We start from the raw sequence: 21,138 nt of genomic DNA, 5'->3' as shown, positions 1-21,138 counted from the left end.
AGTGTGGCTGTCTGGATCTTTCTGCCAGTTTGGAGTTGTTTTTTATTCTCACTCCTAAAAAAGAAAAGCCTCTGGGGTTTGGATATTTGTATATTTAGAAGACTATCATTTAGAAAGTGTATTTTCTGACCTTCTCTGGGAGGTGTCAAACAGCATGTTAGACACAGAAGTATCGACCCAAAGGGCACGAGCTGTGGATGAGTAGGAGAGAAGCTCTCATGGGAGCGCTCTCAGCAGGACCCACCACCTGCCAGAGATGCCAAACAAATGCAAAATTCATTCACTAAAGTGTTTCCTCAAGAAAGGACATGCTCCCATTTAATTTCCCTCCTTATTCACACACCATCTGAAGAAATTTGCTTGTTCTAACTCTAACCTCAAGAACAAAGCCCCAAACCATCCCTAAAACACAGTCACATTGCCTTCTCAGCCAAGGTGCTGTGAAGGAGCTGCAGAGCAGAAACAGATCTCCAGCAAGATGCTTTAAGATGTGTGTCAGCCATTTAGCAGGGAAGGCGGGGCAGGGAGAGTGCATTTCATTGCTGAGCAGCCTGCAAGCATGTGGGAGCATGATTTATATTCCCACAACTGCCTCTTCAGGTTAAGGGTGAGCACAGTAAAGGATTCATCACAGAAACTCCAGCAAACACAGAAACGGAGGAAAAAGCAAACCAGGCTTCTTTGTCTTATCCATTAAAGGTAAATGACAGTTATTAGAGAGGAACACCCAAGCACAGCCACAGGACATTAAGCCATATGTGAATATTTATATACCTATTTGTCTGATCAACCAACTGAATATTTACAAAGATTATACCCTGCCTGCTCTGAGCATAAATACCTGGGGAAATCAGCCTTTTAAAAACAACACCTAAGAGTCCCTCCAGCCTCACAGATACACCACCCCTATGATATTTCTAAACTGAAGCAGCAGGGAAGTAAAGGGCTGGGCACACAGAACTGAGAGCAAGGGGAGCACCAGGCACTGGAACATAGGAAGGTGTCCCAGTCTGTCAGGGTCTGAGCTTGAATTTCACTTCACTTATTGAATGTCATGCACACTTTGGATCCTTGTGCTTTTCCAGTTTGAATGCTCTGTGCAGGTATATCCAGCTCCACCCCCAGCCCCTTAAGGAAGATTTCTATTGCCTGACCTTCCCTCTGGACATTCTTTGGATCCTCCCAGCAGACTCCCATCCTGAAAATCAGTAAGGCAGAGTAGGGAACAACAGATTGGGTACTCCTGTCCATAAAGCAAGCACAGCATGTTTAGCTACATTTTTAAGCCAGTTTCACTAGAAGTTCCCCTTTCTCTATTCCTCATTTTCAGTGCTCCCAGCTCCTTATTCCACTCCCATGCTCATGTAGGCCTCCCACTCTGTCCATGTCTTTTCCACCCACTGTATGTTGAAGTTTTGAATTTTAATCACTTCTATATGCTTCTTTATGCCCACACACATGCATTTTCCTACTCCTGGACCTTTCCTCTGCAGGACCCAGCATTTCCTCTGCATCCCACCCACAGTCCCTGCAGGTACACTTGCATGGTCCACAGCACACCAAAGATGTCTATTTGAGAAGACAACCTGAAACAAGGGCTAGAAGTTGGAAACAAATTGACTTCTTGTCAAAATCCCAGCACAGGGCAGGGGCTTTTGTTCTCTCAAGACCTTGTCCTATCTCCCTAAGGACCAGCAACCCCAGCAAGTGGGCATCAGGTGTAAGACCCTGGGGATCAGGCCAGTGCACTCCTCAGATCAAAGACTCCTGACCTACAGCAAATGGATGCCCCAGCTGGTCCCACACACAGCTGTGGCTTCATGAAAACACTCACTGAGAAACCAGCAAGGCAAATAGAAAAAGGGACAGCAGAAACTCCCCACCTCAGCTCTGCCAGAGCCAAACAATGACTTCAGTCAAGCTGCCTTATCCTACTGTATTTACTGCTGCCCTCCCATCCCCTTAGCAGCACAAAGCAAACTGAGCAGGACTGAGCAGCAAATGCTGGGCCATGCACAAGTGAGTTCTCAAGTGAACAAAAGGCTGTGAGTGCACATTAAAAGCAGGAAGAGAACGCTAATAAGGAAAGAATTATTTCATTCTTTTAAAAACAGATTTTTTTCCTATACTTTCCTCTTATCTGGAACAAACAAAGCTTTGAGGGAACAAATACAATTCCAGAGATAATCCATGCTTTGGATCTTTTGGTACCAACTTCTGGAAAACAAAACAATGATAATGACTCACACTGGGCCTGGGGGTGGCTCGTCACAAATTTAGCAGCAGCTTCCATGCTCCCAGCTGAGATTGGCTTTGCTGGGTTGTTTTCACAGATCCCCAGGACTGCAATTTAGCACATGCAAATCGGCCCAGCAGCCAATTGCAGCCACCATAGTAGAAAGGCATAAACATGCCATTTAGAAAAATGCTTTGCCATACAAAACATGATTACCTCCTTCCATACCATTTCAGGCTATGGGAAGAAACACTATTTTTATTATTAAACATTACACATCTCTTTTCCTCCAAGGGGAAGAAGAATTATTTAAAAGCCTATTAAGCAAACATTTATTCACACAATTGAAAGCTTTGTGCACTATCACTGCATCTGGAGAGGTGATCATCCCCTGTACTGGATGCTCATGAGGCCACAGCTCCATTCCTGTGTCCAGTTTTGTGCCCCTTACTTCAAGAAAGACACTGAGATGTTCCATGCAGCTTCAGAACAGAGTTGGGGAAGAGTCTAGAAAACAAATCCTATGAGGAGTGGCTGAGGGAGCTGGAAGTGTTTAACCTGGAGAAAGAGAGAATCAGAGGGGACCTCGCTGCTCTCTACAACTCCCTGACAAAAGGCTGTAGCAAGGGTCAGTCCCTTTAAGTAATAAGTGACAGGACAAGAGGAAATGGCCTCAAATTGCATCAGTGGAGCTTTAGATTGTATATTAGGAAAAATTTCTTCACTGAAAAAGTTGCTAAGGACTAGAAAATGCTGCCCAGGAAAGTGGTGGAGTCACCATCCCTTGATGTATTTAAGACATGCAGATGTGGCACTTGGTGGATTGGTCAGTGCTGGGTTAACAGTTGTACTCAATAATCTGAAGAGGTCTTTTACAACTGAAAAGAATCTATATTCTACAGGAAATCTCATCTAGTTTTCAGACCATGCTAAACTTTTGATGATGTATGTACAACCTGGACTAAAAAATTTAAAACTAGCATCAGTTTTGTAAAAAATTAAATAGGTTACTTCTGGAAAGCAGCAGAAAGGGCTATGGGAAGACAAGTGGCTTAGTTTTGAGATGAAGTTCAGCGAGCCAGAAGTAGATCACTCTCACAACAAAGCAGGAAGGTTTTCTGCACAAACAAAGCAGGAAGATTTGCATTTCTTTAACGAACAGGGCTTTCCATTGGGAATTAATGGCTGTGAAATACCTCCAGAGGGATGTGTTGGAAGCAGAAAACAAGTCTACAATGCTCTGTGGACAGGGAAAACAAGAAGAATTTTAGGGATGATACATACCACTCATCCAAAACGATGGTTCTGGTCAGGACTAGGTGCATGCATTGAGTTAAATATGCACTCAGACGGTTCAGTGAGCTGAGACCTGTCTCCAGAAATACTTCTTGGTCTTAGAGTGGACATGACCTAGTGACAGTCACACAGCTCTTAAGCTGAAAGCATCTGCTCTGAAAGTCATCAACTTTAGATATCTGCCTTTGACCCTGGATTCTTTTGTTACTCTTTAAGTGGAAAAACAGCAACACAGAATATTATACACACAGTCATTCAGGAAAACCAATGGAAAAGCTGAAAATTTATTTCATTATATTGTTAGTTAACATTTCCCTTAAATCTTTTAATTATAAATCATTTATAATGCATTACAATTGTACATGGTATTTAACATCAGACAAACTCTTCCTCTTTTCTTGGCTGAGATTGGGAAGTGAAGGAAGTTAAGCTTTATTTCTTTACAAAACCATGCAAACCTTCAGGTGAGAAGTGCCACAAACCAGCCAACCTCTGCTTAAGAGTACTGTTTATCATCCTGATTTACAGGTACTTAAGAAAATTCAAATTACTCTTATTATTCTTGTATTTGCTCATTTACAGAAAGTAAAACATTTTCCAAATATGATTCAATGTCAGTGACGCTCTGGTAGGACCCAGACAAGTTTGAATATTCAGAAGAGTGAGTGAAGGTCCAGCAATTCCAGATGCCCAGCTCTGTAACCTCAGACATCTGGCTGACAGCTCTGCATTGCTAAGCCACTTTACACCCAGGGAGTTCCTGGACTTGCATTTCTTTTGAAGATTTATGAAATACTTTATTGCAAACTGAAAAATGAAATCCTGCATAATATCAAAGACTTTCTTGTGCATAACTACACAGAACTGGCTGCAAGCACTTAAAAAAAGTTATATGCATATAACTAAATTCATTATCATTTATATCTCTGGAATTTTTGTATGATAGAAACCAAGTAACTTCATCAAATAAAAACGCTAAAATATTCATAATTTCTAGCTCAGTCAGAACAGATTTTTTTACAAAGATGCCCAAGCACTATGGGCTCTTCCAGGAGAGATGCTTAGCCAATGTCTGCATGAGAGGGTTACTTCAGAATAAAGGAAAATGTGGATTTAAAATGCTATAGCTATTCTTGAATAATACCCCAGAGGAGTGCTCCTATTATAACAAAAAAGATTTTTCAGAGTTTTGTTTAATTCATTTCCCAGCTGAATTAAACTAAATCAGACAAAGGTATTCTTTCCATTAGCATATGAGTGTCAACAATGGGCATTGTCCCAGAACAGCACAGGTACTTAACTTCCACTGGTCAGCAAGTGTTATTTTTCCAAAAACACAAAACAGAAAGAGGGAGTCTGAACAAAATATGTGCAGAGAATGGCAGGCAGGACACCTGGTGTGGGCAGGAAAATGTACTGATGACCCCAGTCAGATCCCAGTGCTTCTCAGCCTTGAGATCCACTCTCAGCTCCACTCAGCACCTCCAAACCACCATTCCCATCTCCCACCAGCAATGCATGTCCACACTCTGAGCTGCCACAGATCAAAGCCTCTCCGTGCCCCCTGAACTCAGCAAGGAACTGCAGGTTTCACCAGCTCTCGCTTACATACACAGAGCTGTTGCTTCCAGTAATTTGAAGCTGAACTGTGCAGTATTTGCTGTACGCTGTAACTTGCTGTTGACTTGAATAAACAGCAGTGGGAAAGTTTTCAAGAACTAGTGTATGTAAATAAAATGTAGATGGATGCATAAATGGCTGCACAAGCAAACAAAGGAGTGCCTGTTCTGCTCATAAGCCAAACTCTATTCTTGAATATGCAATTGTACCTCCTATGTGTGATTCAATTTGCATCTGCAGATGTCTTGCACGTGCAGACACGTTATGACAGTGCCCCAAATAGTCTCAGGGAAAATGCAAAGATGTATATGGGCAGCAACAGACTGGCTAATGGCAGAGGCACAGCCTGACCCTGCCTACCTAGACAGAATGCTTGTTCCTGTTGCCCCAAATATCAATCTTAGTATTGTGAGGCCTGGAGAAATATGAAGACACACTGTGCCAGACATCATTTTAATTTGCCATAAAGCCAGCATCAATCAGTGTATTTCCAGGAGCATCTCCAAATTTCACCAGTGTGAGATTCCCATGGAAGCCAAGTTCAGGATTTACTTTCAATATGAGCCTAATTTGTACTGAAGGCATCAATTTGCAAAATAGGGACTTAAACTGAGAAGTACTCTTATGAATGTTGAGAATAGATCAGTCTCTGGATACAACCAAACCTCTACCACTGAAAATAAAGCTGAAAATGCATTGCTGCTGAATGCTGTTGCTGGTTGATGTGAGAAGTATCTGTGGTTTTAGCAATGATGCATCCCACAGGAGAGTCTGCACAGGAGCCAAGGGGAGGACAGGCATGAGACAAACACTCATAGAGCCAAGTAAGAACTCCTTATGGAGGAAGACTGAAACACACTCACTAGCAGAAATCTCCATGCTGCTATTATGCAGTCTCTGGGTATAGGGCCTTTTACATCAAAGTGCCTGCAAACCACATCACCCAAATTGTTTTTCATAACTCTATTCACAGCTACAACAACCATACAGTAATTATTTAATATTTACCTTGAACTTAACCATGTAGTAGCTATCTGTTTCGTAACTTTGGTTAGGAAGCCAAAAGGAAAAAAAAAAAAAAAATCTGGCAAACCAATCTCCTAAGCAAAGGGGAAAAGAGTGTTAGCAGAGAAAATAATTAAATAACAAAACACTTAACAAAATTAACTGTAGTTGCACCATCGCAATGGAAAATATCTCTGTGCATGCAATAGAATCAGTCAGCTTGCAAACTGTGAAACCAAGATAACAAATGAAGCACCTGAAAGATGATACAGGATGTTGCTGTGCTAAAATACTTGTAAAGAAATTCATGAAGGAAGAGAAGAAATCTCACTCTGCATTGCTATGAATTACTTGCACTTTTGTGGTGGCTTGGGGACCCATTAAGCCCCATTTTGCAAGGTGCTGTTCAAACAACCACATCCTGCCCCTGAGACCGGGTCTGCACACCTCGGAAGTGGAGCATAAGAAAACAACAGGCTAGAGTTAGCTAAAGTAAGGAGGTGAGAGGTCTTCACGTAACAATAAAAAAAAATCTTGCTAATATTTTTTGCTAACATCCCAATAGAGCAGCACAGTACTATAAAACTACCTTCAATATTCACTGTTTCTCTTTGAAGCGCCATGCATTAGCTTCTGTCAGAATCAGGAGTGGTCTAAGGCTCTGAGTCAGCACAACACACAGATGTAAATCTGACTTTAAACATGTGCTTACATCCTTATGAGTTGTTTGCATTAAAGAAAACATAGATATGAGGAAGGCAAAAGGCTTGGTCAATCTGTCAGAATCACTTCAGATCAGAGGATCAAGGACATGTAAGTAGCTCACAACACTCTGTGCCACCGCTGTTGTAGTCCACGTTTCCACAGCCCTTCCACTCCCATAATTTTATAATCCTTTTGCTGGTTTACATCTCGGACTGGCTTGGCCCCACAGTGCCGCACTGGACACAGCACGACATCTTTATGGTTGTTGCCAGAGTATGCACCTGTCTCCTGAGGCATGCTCATCTTTTGAAGAAGTAGCAAGGAGATTTACCCTCCAGCAAGCCCACCCCACAGTGGCCCTTTCATAGGTGGAAGCTTTAATTTTTACTGGGCATTTTTCAAGAACATAAACCCCAAACTTAAATGGGGAAAATGAAAAAAGTCAGCCAAGAAGAGGGAATGTATTTTAGCATCCTGATTCAAAGCAACAGACCCCAGCTGCAGTGGTCAGGCTCATGGTGGGTAGGGGCTAGTACCTGGAAAATAAGCTCGGTTGGAGATAACAGTAGGAGATCATTCCCATAGATTGTTTCCTTACAGCACAACATGAAGAAATGCAAAGGCTACGCAATGTTCAGCATCATTCATCAGAACAGGGGAGGTATGAAAAGACTCAGGCACCACATATGCATCAAGCACACTCCAGCACTGGATCCACCTGTAAAGCCAAACCAGCTCAGCCAGGAAACTATCAGGACACTATCATTGACTCTAATTCACTAAAGTTACAGCCTAGCATCCCCCATGGCCTGAGCACCACCCCACTTTTACCAGTAGCTTATTGTTCTCTTTACTACTCCAGGTTTCCAAAAGACACAAAACAAACAATCACACATAGCACTACGGGGAAAACTCCATTATAGCCTTCCACTGAAAAGACTAGTGTGTGTACTGCTTCCACGTGCAGCCACAATTTATTCTATTTATTTATCATATTGTTCTTCAAAGCAGGGCAGAGCACGCTTTGAAGGGAGTCCAGAGTTCTCTCCCAAAGATTCCCCTGTTGCCATGAGCTTGTCACAGACAGCAACTTGCACACAAGAGTGTCATGGGAGGGAAGAGGCTACTGAGGCATAAACGGGTGGCTATAACCATTAACAGCTTTTCCTTAGCGAGCCCATAAGGGAATCCAGGCTACCTCAGCAACAGTGTTCCCCTAAGAACCTTTCTCTTCAAGAGAACACCGAGCATTTGCACTGGAGGCATGGACATTTTTCTCTTCTAGGACCAAGATCTCACAAAAAACCCAACACAAGAATTAGGAAAGAATACTCTAAAAGACATCCTTGTAAGCATCCAATTAGTAGCTTCTACAGATCTTAATAATAACAACAGTAACACAGGACTTCATTCTATAGGCATTTACCCAGTGTTCTACAGAGGAAAAGTCAGATCTATGGAAAAAACACATGTAGCACAGAAGAAATTGTCAAGACACCACTTTAAGAGCTTCAACAAGATCATCCTAAAACTCAGGGGTAGTACAACACCAAACCAAGGCACTCACACTCTTATTCCCCTCTTCAAAAAGTGTTCAGGGGAAGTGTTTAGGATCACAAATATCGTTCAGAAATTCACCCACTGCACTTCCTTCCCATCCTAGTGAAATGCTCTCTCCCCAACAAGCTAGGAGCTGAGGGAAGAGTTGGGAGTCTCCTCAGGCCCCCCATCAGGAGCAGGCAGGGATTTCTCTTTGCTTCTAAGTACATCCCCATTCAAAACCACATTCAACCAGAAAACCTCCACCAGAAAACCACTGCGACATTACTACTACCAGAAGCGCAAAGTACAGAGAGCTCTTACAGTGGGGCAGCCCCAGAGTTGTGTGGGGCCATTGGCACTCTGGGGAGGGTTATCCCCGTATTGGCCAGGTGGTAACAGAAGGTGCAGCTGGGGGTTCCAGGTGGGATGAGAAATACATGGTTCCTATACAAAGAAAAAGGACCTGAGTGGGCTGCATGTGGGATGGGGAACAACAATGAGGGTCATGTGTGAGGTGGGAATCTCTGTGAGGACAAAGGACACACGTGGGGGTTCCGTGTGGGTGGGGGCTCCAGGCGGGACTAAGCACAGGGTGGGGTGGGGGCAGGCCTCGGCTGGAGGGGGCCGGGTTGGGAATCCAGCGGGTGCGGATGCGTGGGGCGGAGAGGAGCCGGGTGTGGGGGATGCCGAATTAACGGGGACTCGGTCCCGGGGATGGTTGGCAGGATCAGCACCGCGGACAGCGCCCGGCCCGGCCCGGCCACCTGTGCGCGGCGCCGGCGAGGCGGAGGACAAGGAAACGGGGCCAGGCGGGCCGGGCGGCGCCGGGCGGGAGGCGAGGGCGGCGGGGACAAGGACGCGCGCTCCCCACCTGGGCTGTGGCTGGATCTCAGGCGCCTTCCACAGAGACACTGCAGCATATGCGAGCCTTTCTCCAGGAGAAGCCCGAGAATCCTCATGGATTTCACTTTGTGGCGCCCTCCCGCTCCTCGGAAAAGGGACCGGCGCCGGAGCGGCCGGCTCTCAGCGCCGGGGCGCCGGGCCCCCTCGCCGCCAAACTTCCCTGCCCATCGCCGCGGCCCCGCCGCGCCCGGGGGAGGGAGGGGGGCCCCGCCGCCACTTCTCGGGACTTGTCCGCCGGCGGAGGGCCGGCCGTGCCGGGAACGGGGCGGGCTGCCTGGAAGGACGTCAAGCCCTAGAAACACGCGCGGCCGGCTCCGGCCCTGCCCCCTGCCGGCACAGCCCCCGCCGGGGCGGGCAGCGCCGCCGGGACCCCCCCGCCGCCGGGCTCGGCCGCTCCGCTCCTCCGGGGGCCGTGCCGCCTGCCCCCGCCACGGGGACCGGGCCCGCCGCGCTCAAGTTCTGCGAGTCCCGGCGGGGAGGGAGGCAGGGAGGGAGGAGACAGCCCCGCCGCCCGCCCCAGCAGCGCCGTGCGGCCGGGCAGGGTCGGTGCCGCGGGTGCCCCAGCGACGGAAGGCACCACCTGCGGGGGCACCGAGCGCGGCCCCTCCCGGGCTCCCGGGGCTGGAACCACGGGACCGGCAAGGTGGCCGGGAAGAGGAGACACCTCCGGTCCTAAATCGCGGGTGGGTGCTCCTTTATGAACACGCTGTAAACGAGGGAGCCTCCGTCCTTCCACCCACCCCAAGGCACCAGCCTCCTGCAAAGGGTGCACCACTGAAACTCGAGGTACCTTCTTTTTCACCCATTTTAAAACTCTCTGTTCCAGCACTGCAGACTCAAGTCTCAGTGTTGCAGCTGCACTGAGAAAGGTAGGGCACATATTTCACATGTACGGATGGTTGGGGAAAGATGCTCTCCTTAGAACTGTCTCCAATTGGTGAAATTACACCAAACCCACAATGCAAGGCTGGAAAGTGCAGGAGCACAGAAAAACTCCTTCGACAAAACAGTACTATCATATACAAAAGCTGTTCAAAAGAACTCTACCACCTGAGTAAACTCTAATAGTGCACTAAAAAGCAGCTCCCTCTGGGACAAATAGGAACCCAGCACAAGGGTGAATTTCTAACTGAATTACATTGTGCTCAAATAGGGTTACCTACCCACACACTACCTTTTAAAGCCTTCTCTGCTTTTGTTTCTCCTAATACCCAGAAGAAGTGACCAGGTGTCTCTGACCAGAGATGGGTATTTTTCCAGAGACTGCACTCTGGGATGGAACAGGCTTCTGGCCAGCACTTCAGTGGGATGCAAGAGTGGGGATACAGACTTAGATGTTAACATCTAGATCAGAGTACTAAGGCACATAAACCAGGCATAACAAAAGAAATGCTGTTTAGGTGTGAGAACCTATCAAGCATGTGTGGCAAAACTAATATTTTTGAGAGCATCTGGAGTCTTTCATGCCCTCAATAAATACTCCAGTTTTAGTTTTACTCTTAAATAGAAATGGGGAAAAAACAGTTAAAATGCTAAATGTTTCATGAAATGGTAGCTCTTATTTTCCAGTCAACTCTACTTCATATGCTGAAAAACAGCGCTTACCTAGAAGCAAAGCCAGTAGAGTTCGGTTCAGGACTGCTAGAAGGATGGAAGATATTACTAACATCCCTGGGATTCACGCTAAACTCAGTTTTTGTTGTCTGCTGTGACTTAGGCTGAAAACCATCATTCTGTTTTAATCTATAAGCTATTTTAGAGAGGACCTTGCACATGCACTGAGTCATAGCAAAAAAAAAGCCTAAATGAAACTGCCCTTCTCCATGTCTTGTTACCCAGGATCATTGCTCCATCACACTCCTCAACAATCCCTGCTCCACAGCCATCATGAAAGACCACGGTGCCATGTTAGGGCAGACACCAAACTGCAGCTGTGACCTCTCCCCTTCACCCAGAGCTGTCCTTCAGTCCCCTGCTACACCTGATGAGCAGAGAGCAAGCCTGTAGCCCTGCTGGAACAGGGCCAGAAGTAGTTTGCACAGTGAAGCCCTAAAACAGAACTGGTGGTTCTCCAGTACTTCAGTAATAGCACAAAAAATAATAGTCCTCTTTCTGCAAATGCTTCAGCAGCATGTTTGAGATGAGAACAATTCTGGATCTGGCTAATCAAGGACAGTACAGTGAGATCCAAAGTCAAGGTGCCCTCCTTGCTCAGCAGCCGACATGGTGCTGCAAATGAGGGGCTCTCGTTTACAGATGCCAGGACTGAAGTGCAGCACTGGGTATGAGGGATGAGTTGCACTCAGGTGTTATACATATCAAGCTAGCATGGGAATTAGCAGATTTATCCCATGAACATGCAAGGGCAAGTGCCTTGGACATGATACAGATGTTTGTAAAAATAAAATGTGAAAATGCAACAGGTAGCTGAATTTTGAGACCTCTGACCACAGCTGTTCCTGGAAAATCTACTCAAAATAACCCGTAAAACCACTAATAAAATAATCCATTTCTTTGAGGAGTTTCCATCACCTTACAGCAAGTCTGATAATCCAGTCTTTGTGGGGCACACTCTAAGGGGTCAGTTCCTGACTCACATTAGAGGAAAGGAAGACAGACTCAAATCAGTGAAGAGAACTAATATTACCTGACATTTCCAAAAAAGGGCCTGCAACAAGCACATGCTCCTTCAAACTGAGTAGGTTTAAATAAGTTCAGACAGCAAAATGGAAGCATAAAAATGGTAAAGGAGGAACTGTGATGCATATGACTCAAGTGTTTACATGCCACAAAATACTCAGTAATATCATGTACCCAATTAGGTAAATCTTTGCCCAGTAAACAAAGCTTAAAGAATTTGAAAAGATAAATGGAGCTGACATAAACCAAGACATTGCTAGATGTGTTAACTCATTTTAATCTGAAAACAAGGTAAACCAAAATAAAATTTATTTCAGTGCAGAGGGACAGCATGTACCCAAACAATACTTCAGTGGGACACAGTGATGCATAAATCTCACTATGGCTCCATTGATCAGCTCGCACTGCTATATAATAAGGCAAATAACATCTCAAAAGTTACCATGAAAATGCTACAGATATTTAAATTTTTAGCCCCTGGTAGAACACAGGTATTAGAAATGATAGTGTGCTTGAATAAAAGCAGGGATTGCATTTGCTGGAACACAAAGAAAGCTGTGAAAGCCTCATTGAGGTCAGAAGACATTTACAGGGAACACAGTGTCATGTGTGTTTCTCCCTTATTAAATTAAAATGCCATTGGCTTTCTGAAGCACTGAACAGAAACAAGAATATGTTTAGGATTATGGAATTTAAATTAATACCTTCTACTAAAAAGAGGAATGTACTGTGCTCTGATCAGAGAAAAATAAGGTGATTTAACCGACAAGGCTCTTTGCTAGGTATTAAAATAGCATAATATGTATGAGTTCACCAGTTACAAAAGCCAAAAAAGAAAGAAAATCTACAAAAGCTCCAAGAAGAGACTAGCCAGGAAAGATAATTTCCTTGTGTTCATACAAAGGCAGTAATAATCTTTCAGTGTGCTGTGTCTATGCTGTTCTGTTTTCACCAATACTGGCTGGTAGTTCTTTGCACATTGTGATGGGTACACAGACAAACAGCTTGTGCAGGTGTGTTGTTTCTGGTTGGTTGGGTTGGGTTTTTTTGCAAGCCTCTTTCCTTGTTGTATTTTTTGACCAAACACGGGCGGATATGATGAGAAAGGGCCCATTAACCTTAAGAGCTTTGTCCGAGCTGGTGCTGATGCAGAGCTTGGACCTTGTCCCTCTCTCTGTAAATTTACAAAACTCCTTGCACTGGGTGCTCATTTCTGGGAGCTCACTCCGTGGGTCCATATGTGATCAGTGATTGTACATTCTTCATTGGTGGGAGAGACCACAACAGCTCTCCTTGCAAGAGCAGTTTGAGCAAAATCTATCTATGGGCTAAAACCTCCAGCCCTTTTCAGTGCAAGCCACTGTCACCATTGTGCTCTCTGGGAATTTCTGCTGACCCTTTTCCCCTTCTTTATGAAGCAGAGCACTGCTGACGAGGAAGGATGGAGGGGTCTGCCTCAGGGACACACCAGCCACGTACAGCTCCTACTGCACCCAGCTCCACCAAAGCACAGCACAATCACACCACAGACAGTGGGAACTGCAGCACAAGGTTGAGGGGCTTGCTGAAGGTCACACAATAAATTTGTGGACAAGTAGGGAATCATCTGCCAGTCCTCATTCTGGTGATTTAATGAGAGGATTAGCCTCTTCCTGATCAGTATAAAACTGCACTCATAAGGCAAAGATTCTGCTGGAAACTCTACCATGGATAAAATATACCATACACCTTCTGAGAGCAAATAGAAGGTGAGACAGGAAAAAAAAAAAAGACAGAGCTTGATTTGTACATCAGACAAGAAAGATTAATTTCTTAGTTGCTTTTCTGAACAAGAATGAACAGAAACCACTGACTCCAGGTTCTGCTGGAAAGACTGACTTGGTAAAATCTCAGCCCCTCTGAGCTCACCAAAGCAGGTTTCAGAGCAAAAGAAAAGATGTCCTATAGCCTTGATCATTTAATAGGTTTATCCTCAGACACATAAAAAGCTTACAGTAATGAGCACTCAGGAGCTGAATTTCTTGACATTAAGAAGAAATCTAATATTACATGTAAAGAAGGCTTTGTGTATCAAATTTCTCCAGTCTGAATTAGAGAGAAGTGGCTGTTCTGAATATTTTTCAGTACAGTGACATTTCCTCAGAACCTGAACTTCTAGGGCATCTCCAAACATTTTGGCACTACTATAAGCAGCTCAGAACAGATACTCTGGAAAAAGAGGGAGCCAGACACTGTTCTCCCACCCACTTCCACTGCCCAGCAGATGCCCTGTCTACAGGATGCTCACAATGTGTTTAGGAACCCTTGATGGATTTCTCCCCAAAAATTTTTTACAGTCATTTTTGGAAACCAATAATACCACTGGCCTCCTCACTACCTTTTGGCAAGAAGTTCTACAGTTTAATCATGTGGCAGGAAAAAGCTTATTAGTTTAAAACTCCTTCTTCATAGCTCCATTTAACGCTCACCTTAACTTATAAGGTGAGCATTTAAAGATTATATTGTGAAATGCTAATTTTATGTTCTCCACAAGAGTCATGGTTTTATACACCTCTGTCATATTTCCTTCTCTATTGTTTCATTTCTGAAGGCACCTGAAAATGCCTAATCTGTTCCATCATTCCCTGGGCAGCAGCCACTCTTCACGCTCCACTGACCCTGTTGCTGTTTCCTGTGCCTTTCCAGTTCTATCACATCTTTTCTGACACAGGGTAACTGCACACAGTACTCAAGGTGCGAGTGCTCCAGGGATTTCTAGCGCAGCAGGATAACAGCTCTTATTTGCTTTCTGTACCTTTTCCAATAATTTCTGCTTGCATCTGCTGAGCTAGCACTTCCAGAGAGATTCACACTTCTTCTGTGGTCGTTTTCCAATGAGGAAATTGACCTCGGTAGCACCTCTTACCCTGAGTGACCATCATTTATATATATATATATATATATATAAAATATTTATATATACACACCCCTCCCCAAATATTCAGGTTTCATCAATGGGTGCATTACCTCACACTCCTCCCCAGTTTACACTGCTGTTAGTTCAGCAGATGCTCTTTCTGCAGCTCTTTTGTGTCCACTTCTGTTTCTCTTACTCCAAAGATTTTGTTTCTTCTTCATCCCCTCACTCCTCAAGATTATTTAGGAGCATGTCTAGGACTGCACAGCTCAGTCCCTCTTCACTGGCAATTTCCCCACTGATAAGACCTGCCCTTTTTTTTAAGGGAAACACCCAGTGAGAAAGCTTCTTAGAAATCCAGACTTCTGCCTCCCCTTTACCCAGTTGCTCAGGGCACATTAAGGAATTTTGGGGGGATGTTCCCCCACCACGAGCCGTGCAGCCCCTTACCCATATGACCAAACCTGACTGCCAGCTCCCCACAGTGCTGTGATTTTTTTGCAGATGTTGTTCATGTCAAACCCCCAAATGTTGCCACATTTGTCCTTTGAAGCTGAGAGCTGCAGAAGCACCTTCTAGGTGCACCTCTTGGTGGGTTCAAGTCCCCTGCCAGCTGTGGCTGCTGTTTCACATCTGCAGCCCTTCCAAGGGAAAACGGTGGAAGGCAGATCTCCCCTGCCTGCCAATCCCTCCAGGCTCAGAGGTTATGAGAGAGGAAAGCAGATTAAAGGCTGTGCTGCAGCCAGCACGGGGAAGATCTGACCCACAGGGCTCCAGTAATTGAGGTTATTAATCCACGGTAGGTAATGATGGCTTTGCCTGAGGCATGACCCAAGTTTTGAGGGCAGCAGATCACAGCTGAGCCAGGGTTTGGAGGTGGGCAGGGAGCCAGCCTGCTGGCCAGCAGAGCTCCTGGGCTCTGCCCACCCACAGCCCCCTGGCTCCTCTGCCTTCAGCCACCAAGGCAAAGCCACAGCTGGAATAGGTGCAGCTTCCAAACTCAGGATGTGCTCTTGGCTTTCCCCTCAGTTCCCTGCGTGGAACACGAACAAATAGCAGGCTGCTTTCCTCATCTAGGAGTGCCACCAATCCATTCATCTCACAGGGAAAATTGCCAGGCTTAATAAAGGGGATTTTCTGAGGGTAAAAGTACAATAGACCAGCCATGCAAGAAGCCATCTCCCCTTCCCCTCCAGCAAACTCACTCCTAATGTTCCAGAGGGCATCTGAGGTTGGGAGAAGCATCTGTGGAAGCACGAGCCTCCCCATCTGCCTACTTCCAGTGACACTTACAGAGCCTTTCACTGTTGTCTAGACCTGAAGTGTATTTATTCTGGCATGCTAATACAACACATGTGGCACAGCCTCATCAAGACAAGCAAGTACTTGTCTAACTGCCTGCCTTGGGAATGATGGTACAAGAAATGCTTTCTGCTCCAATTTGCAGCTGCTCAGATGACTATCAGGACACCACAGTCCAGACCCTCACTCATCAAAGACCATGGCTGAAGAGTGCACAGGGACACATCTGAAACAGATTTCTCTGGAAAGACCACTGTCCTGGAACATGCAATTCCCAGTGTCTGCCGTGTAACACAGCTAAGGCTCTTCATCAGACCTACACACAGACTTGTCCCTGCTGGTTCTGAAAGGAAGAAAATTATGAAAGCTAGGTATTAAATAATAATATTACACTGCAGTTATAAAGGGTCTGGGTAGGTAAAGGAAAATTAATGTTTCAAGAGATTTGAAGATGGGATTTACAAGACCTTTATAAGAGCCACCCTTGAAATCCTGGGTTGTTAGGACAGGACTTCCTACTGAGTACATTTTTTTTCCAGGTGTAAAGGTAGCTTAAGTTAACAAGACCTTTTTTCTGGAAAATTTCCTTTTCTGAGACTCATGTAGTACAGTCCTCACCAGAATGCAAGAGACCTAAGAAAAAAAAAATCTGTCCCTTTCTCAGAGCACACTATTTCTTTGGGACAGTAGTAAAAAATAAAATAAAAAAATTTACATGTTAATTTCCTTAAAATGACATTTTTCTAAAGTATCTCAACTTTGCTGAAGTATTTCAGCAATATTATGAAAACAAAATTGCAAGGAAAGGCTTTGACCTTATCAAAAGAAAACATTTCTGCAAGATTCTCAAACAAAGTCAGACAACTGAGGAATACCAGGAGTGTTTGGGCTGACATTGTGTGAACAGAGATGAACTTGACTCATTCCCCATCAGGCCACGAGTCCCCACTGCAGTTTCACAGTTTCAGGACAAATGGCAAAGGTAGTTGATAGGACCAGGCTCAACCTTGCCAGCTGCAAGGCAGAACCACTTTCTCCACCCTCTGCTGTAAGAGAAAACCCAAACCTGAGTAACACATTTTGGGTTCCTTTTTTGCATTTGACTCATGGTCCAGCATCTTTAAAGGTTTCTATTGTTAGCTCTTCTCTGCAGCCATTAGAACCAGGAAATCTAAATATGCCAAGTTATTCTTCTTACGTAATGGCTCAGGGATTTAGGAAAGGCCTCAAATCTTCTAAAAGTTAGCAACACCAGTTTGCAATAAGCACAGCAGTGACAGGTAACACAGCTGGCTCCCAGGGACAGGAATCATTGCTGACGTGTGACATACTCAGTAATGGCCTTACCCTGCTCTTGCTGAAAACACAGCAGTGCCAGCCCACAGGCAGCTCAGAGTGATTATCAGCTCCTGGAGAACTCAGCTCCCCTATGAGAAAGTAAAAATCCTACTTTCCTCAGCAGCAGAAGGTATTTGGCTTAAGATGGAATAAAAATTCTAGCAAATCCCATTCCAAAACATGCATAATCTGGCAAATTAGGGAGGAATAAGAAGGGTTCAAGTCAAAGATGAAGCACTATTATGTGAGTATTGCTGTGGAGCCCAGCAAGAAAGAGGAAATCACAAAAGATGGATGATCAATGGGTGGAATTTCAAAAGAGGAGTGAAATACAGGAGGAAAATGCTTCTGTGTGTGAGCAGATAAATCAGCCAGGCATTTCTTTATCAAGCATTACCAGAGGCTTTGAAGGTCAAGCACCACAATGATTGTCTGCTTCCCACAAGCAAAGTTCAAAACCTGAACCACACACAGAGCACACAGGACCTGGCACAGCACAAAATGCAGCTCAGCACAGCTAAAGCTGTAACTGCAGCCACAAAATGGACTGAGGAGGGCTTAGAGGAGAGAGGGGTGGCTGCAGAGGATTTTCCAACAATGTTAGAGAGCTGGGGCCAGGTTCTGACGTGCTATGACTGATACTGCTCCAGGAGGTCTGAATTCAGCCCATACATTTCAGGCACTGATATTTTACTTTTTTTCCTAACAGGCACTTTAGGGATGCAAAGCTGAAATGACGAAGCTGAGCTGCTGCTCCGTCAGCATGTGCTAAGCTATTTATGAGTCACTAAAACACACCTTTTCTAATTCTCACCTTAGCTTGTGGATGGCATGTGGCCAGGATGCCTTTCCCAGCTACTTGAGAAAAGTCACCACAGTGTGCTGTGTGCCAGGCTGTTGGCAGAGCCCCTGCACTGGCTCTGCTACAGGACATGTTTGACCTCCAGCCAGACCTGCATTAGCCTTCTGCCTAAGTTTACACTGGGACAGTCACAGACATTATCTAAACAAGTGTCACCCGATGGCAGCAATAAATTTTAGGAATTTCCCTCAAATGAGAAAGCCTCTGCAGAATCAAAAAACACAACTGCAGGCTTGAGTCGTCCCAAGTCCCCAGTGCTGCCCTAGCCCCACACATCATTTCTGTCCCTCCACAAATGATTCTGCCAGGTGCAGGGGGCTCACAAGTGAGTGGAACCACAGCCAGCACTTTCCATTCCCAAAAAGCTGTGTCCTGCAACTCAGCAGTGAAACAGTGGTTACAATGGGGGAAAATGTCCAATTAAAGCACAGCTGTTCTGAGCCAGTTCTCATGTGTCATGCATCCACATCCTCAGACCACTGACAAAATTATTTCCTTGCAGCTGGCATTTGCTTAAACCCCCAACACAGAGGCAACCTCAATTCTGCAGCATTCAGGTTCACACAAACCCTCCTTAGATGTCACATTCCAGCAGTGAGGATTCTTTTTGCTCTGTCTAGATATCTTGAAGGCCAGCCCCACATTCAAATCCCTGCACTCAGAGGCTTGACTTATTTTTTCTCCACCACTTTGGTTCCTTGACTGTTATCCTGATCCCAAAGGGGATTTTCCATCTCCCACTCCCCTTCTCAGCCAGCTGCTGTACACAGATTTAGCAGGATGACTCAGAACCAGGGAATGACAGCTCAACATTTTCCTACAGAGCAATCACTGCCTATCTCCAGAAGGTCCTTGGGTCAGGATTGGGCCTTCTGTGCTTTCTGAGGAAAAACAGACCCATTCTGTGGGACTTCCTGCTGCTTCCCTGTGTCACACCCTCAACTCGTCCTTGCTGAAGTCTCACAGGTGCAGCTTGTGTAAAATACAAGTTTAGCTATTTGCTTTTCGTGACAGCAGAGCCTCAGAGCTCCTGAGGTCAGTGCCAGGCACTCTGAGAGACAGCACACGATACTGGAAGCTGTGAGGAATGGGAATGCAGGTTCCCAAGGGGGAGTCTTTGCTTTTTCCCTGCTAAGTTACAGCAAGTGTTGCAGCCACATTATCTATTTTTCATTCTGCAGTGCTCAGTGTCAAGCCATAATGAAGCCACAAGGAATCCAGTAGCACTCAGCAGTGCACAGCAGCACTCTGGCTCAGCTCTGCAGAGCTGCAGGGCACAGTGAGCAGCTCTGCAGGAAGGAGAGTCTAATAAAAAGAATGCTCCCTGTTTTTATATGCACCACTCCCAGAGCTGCAGCAGCAGCAAGCGAGAGCAAGGCAGGGCAGAGCCCTTGCTCCTCACCCTGCTCCCTCAGTCACCACCCCGGTACAGCCAGAGCTGTCAGGCAGGGCCACAGATGTCCAGGGTGGTTACTGTCAGCAGCCAACTACACGAGGGCAAGCAGGCGGAAGCAGAAGGATCTGTCTCAGGATGACGCTCTCAGAGGACAGATGGTCAAAGATAACTTCTGAAAGAGTGCATAAGTGGGACTCCTGGGTCTCCACACAGCTGCAGTAACTCAGCTGCCTTTTCCCAGACTGAGGCATCACTGAATCTGGCAGCTGGGGAGAAGAGCTTTGCTGCCAGAGCCCGTGGATGTGCACTGGACACAGCGTGGCCATGGGTCAGACTGTCCACGCAAGGGGCAGGCATCGCTCACAGGGAGACCCAGGGATCTCTCCTGGTGTTTGCCCACCTCCACACTCACCACCCTGCCCCTTGGCAGAGCTCCCCTGGGCTCAGGCAGGGCACCTGAGCTGTCTCTTTGTCCATTTATCCAGACCAGAAGTGGGGACAGTTCTCAAAGAGCACAGAACTCCTGGCAGCCCCAGCCTCCAGGCAAAACATGCAGAGCTTTTGATGAGACAGAACAACAACAGCTTTACTTGTACACCACTGGGGCAAGTGTCTGGTAATGGGCCTACATTAACACAAAGTAAATTAACAGTCAGGTACAGCCTCGGAGCTGACATCTGCTCCAGCCTGTGGGATAGTCTGAGCAGCTAAAACTGGAACAGAGCAATTGCTGGGGAACAGCTCATAGGGGAAAGCCTGTGCTGGTCTGTCAGGGATGCAGGCAGCAGTGCTTGGATAATCTCATTTTAAAGTATTGTTCTGCTCCTCCACAACTTGCTTTATCAGTTAGGTACTCACCCTGTAGAAACTGTTGGGCCATGCCTCTGGTACCCCATAATTTTTTTTCCACAGTGCCACTCTCACCAACCATGAAGGTTTCATGGAAGATGCCTTCTGAGGCCAATTATCATTTTTCTTGGGGGTGTTTATACCAGCTAGGATTGATGGAAATGGGCACTTGGCCATCCTGCCACACAGCAGCTGTGTTTGCACTGCACTTCACTGAAGACCCTGCTACTTACATCTAATATTCCAGCTTTTCAAACTTCCTTTTATTCCATGTTACAAGTTTCGCATTTCCTCACCATCTCTTTGTAAGTTCTGTTAAGATCCTAACGTCCCTGTTAAGATTTTAAGCACCAGAAAATTCCTGCTGGAAAGAGCTCAGATAAGCAGGTGATGGTTCAGCCCAGGGTCAGGGCAGTTAACACAGACACGAAATGCTGTGTGTAGACCAGCACGAGGCTCTTCTCTTAACACATCACAAGGCATTACAGAAGACAGAGCAGCTGCCATCCACTTTCCTAAGGGCAGTAGCCTTGAACACCCTTTCAAAT

At 45.7% G+C, this 21,138-nt stretch overlaps 1 protein-coding gene across 2 annotated transcripts in view; it reads right to left on the bottom strand.

Moving 5' to 3' along the window:
• FGF12 (fibroblast growth factor 12) overlaps window positions 1-21,138 on the bottom strand; it is a 216,429-nt gene that overhangs the window by 127,362 nt on the left and 67,929 nt on the right. The window contains exon 1 of one of the 2 annotated variants that reach the window (XM_063408416.1): window positions 9,276-9,752. The exons of the other annotated variant lie outside the window; for it this stretch is intronic. Coding sequence (XP_063264486.1) covers window positions 9,276-9,363 — 88 coding nt within the window. The 5' untranslated portion in view covers window positions 9,364-9,752. Of the gene's footprint in view, window positions 1-9,275; window positions 9,753-21,138 lie in introns of those variants that run through there. 2 annotated transcript variants of the gene reach the window in all.

The sequence above is a fragment of the Prinia subflava genome, chromosome 11 (assembly GCF_021018805.1).
Source record: "Prinia subflava isolate CZ2003 ecotype Zambia chromosome 11, Cam_Psub_1.2, whole genome shotgun sequence".
NCBI classification, from domain to species: Eukaryota; Metazoa; Chordata; class Aves; order Passeriformes; family Cisticolidae; genus Prinia; species Prinia subflava.
This window is presented reverse-complemented; position numbering and strand designations above follow the sequence as displayed.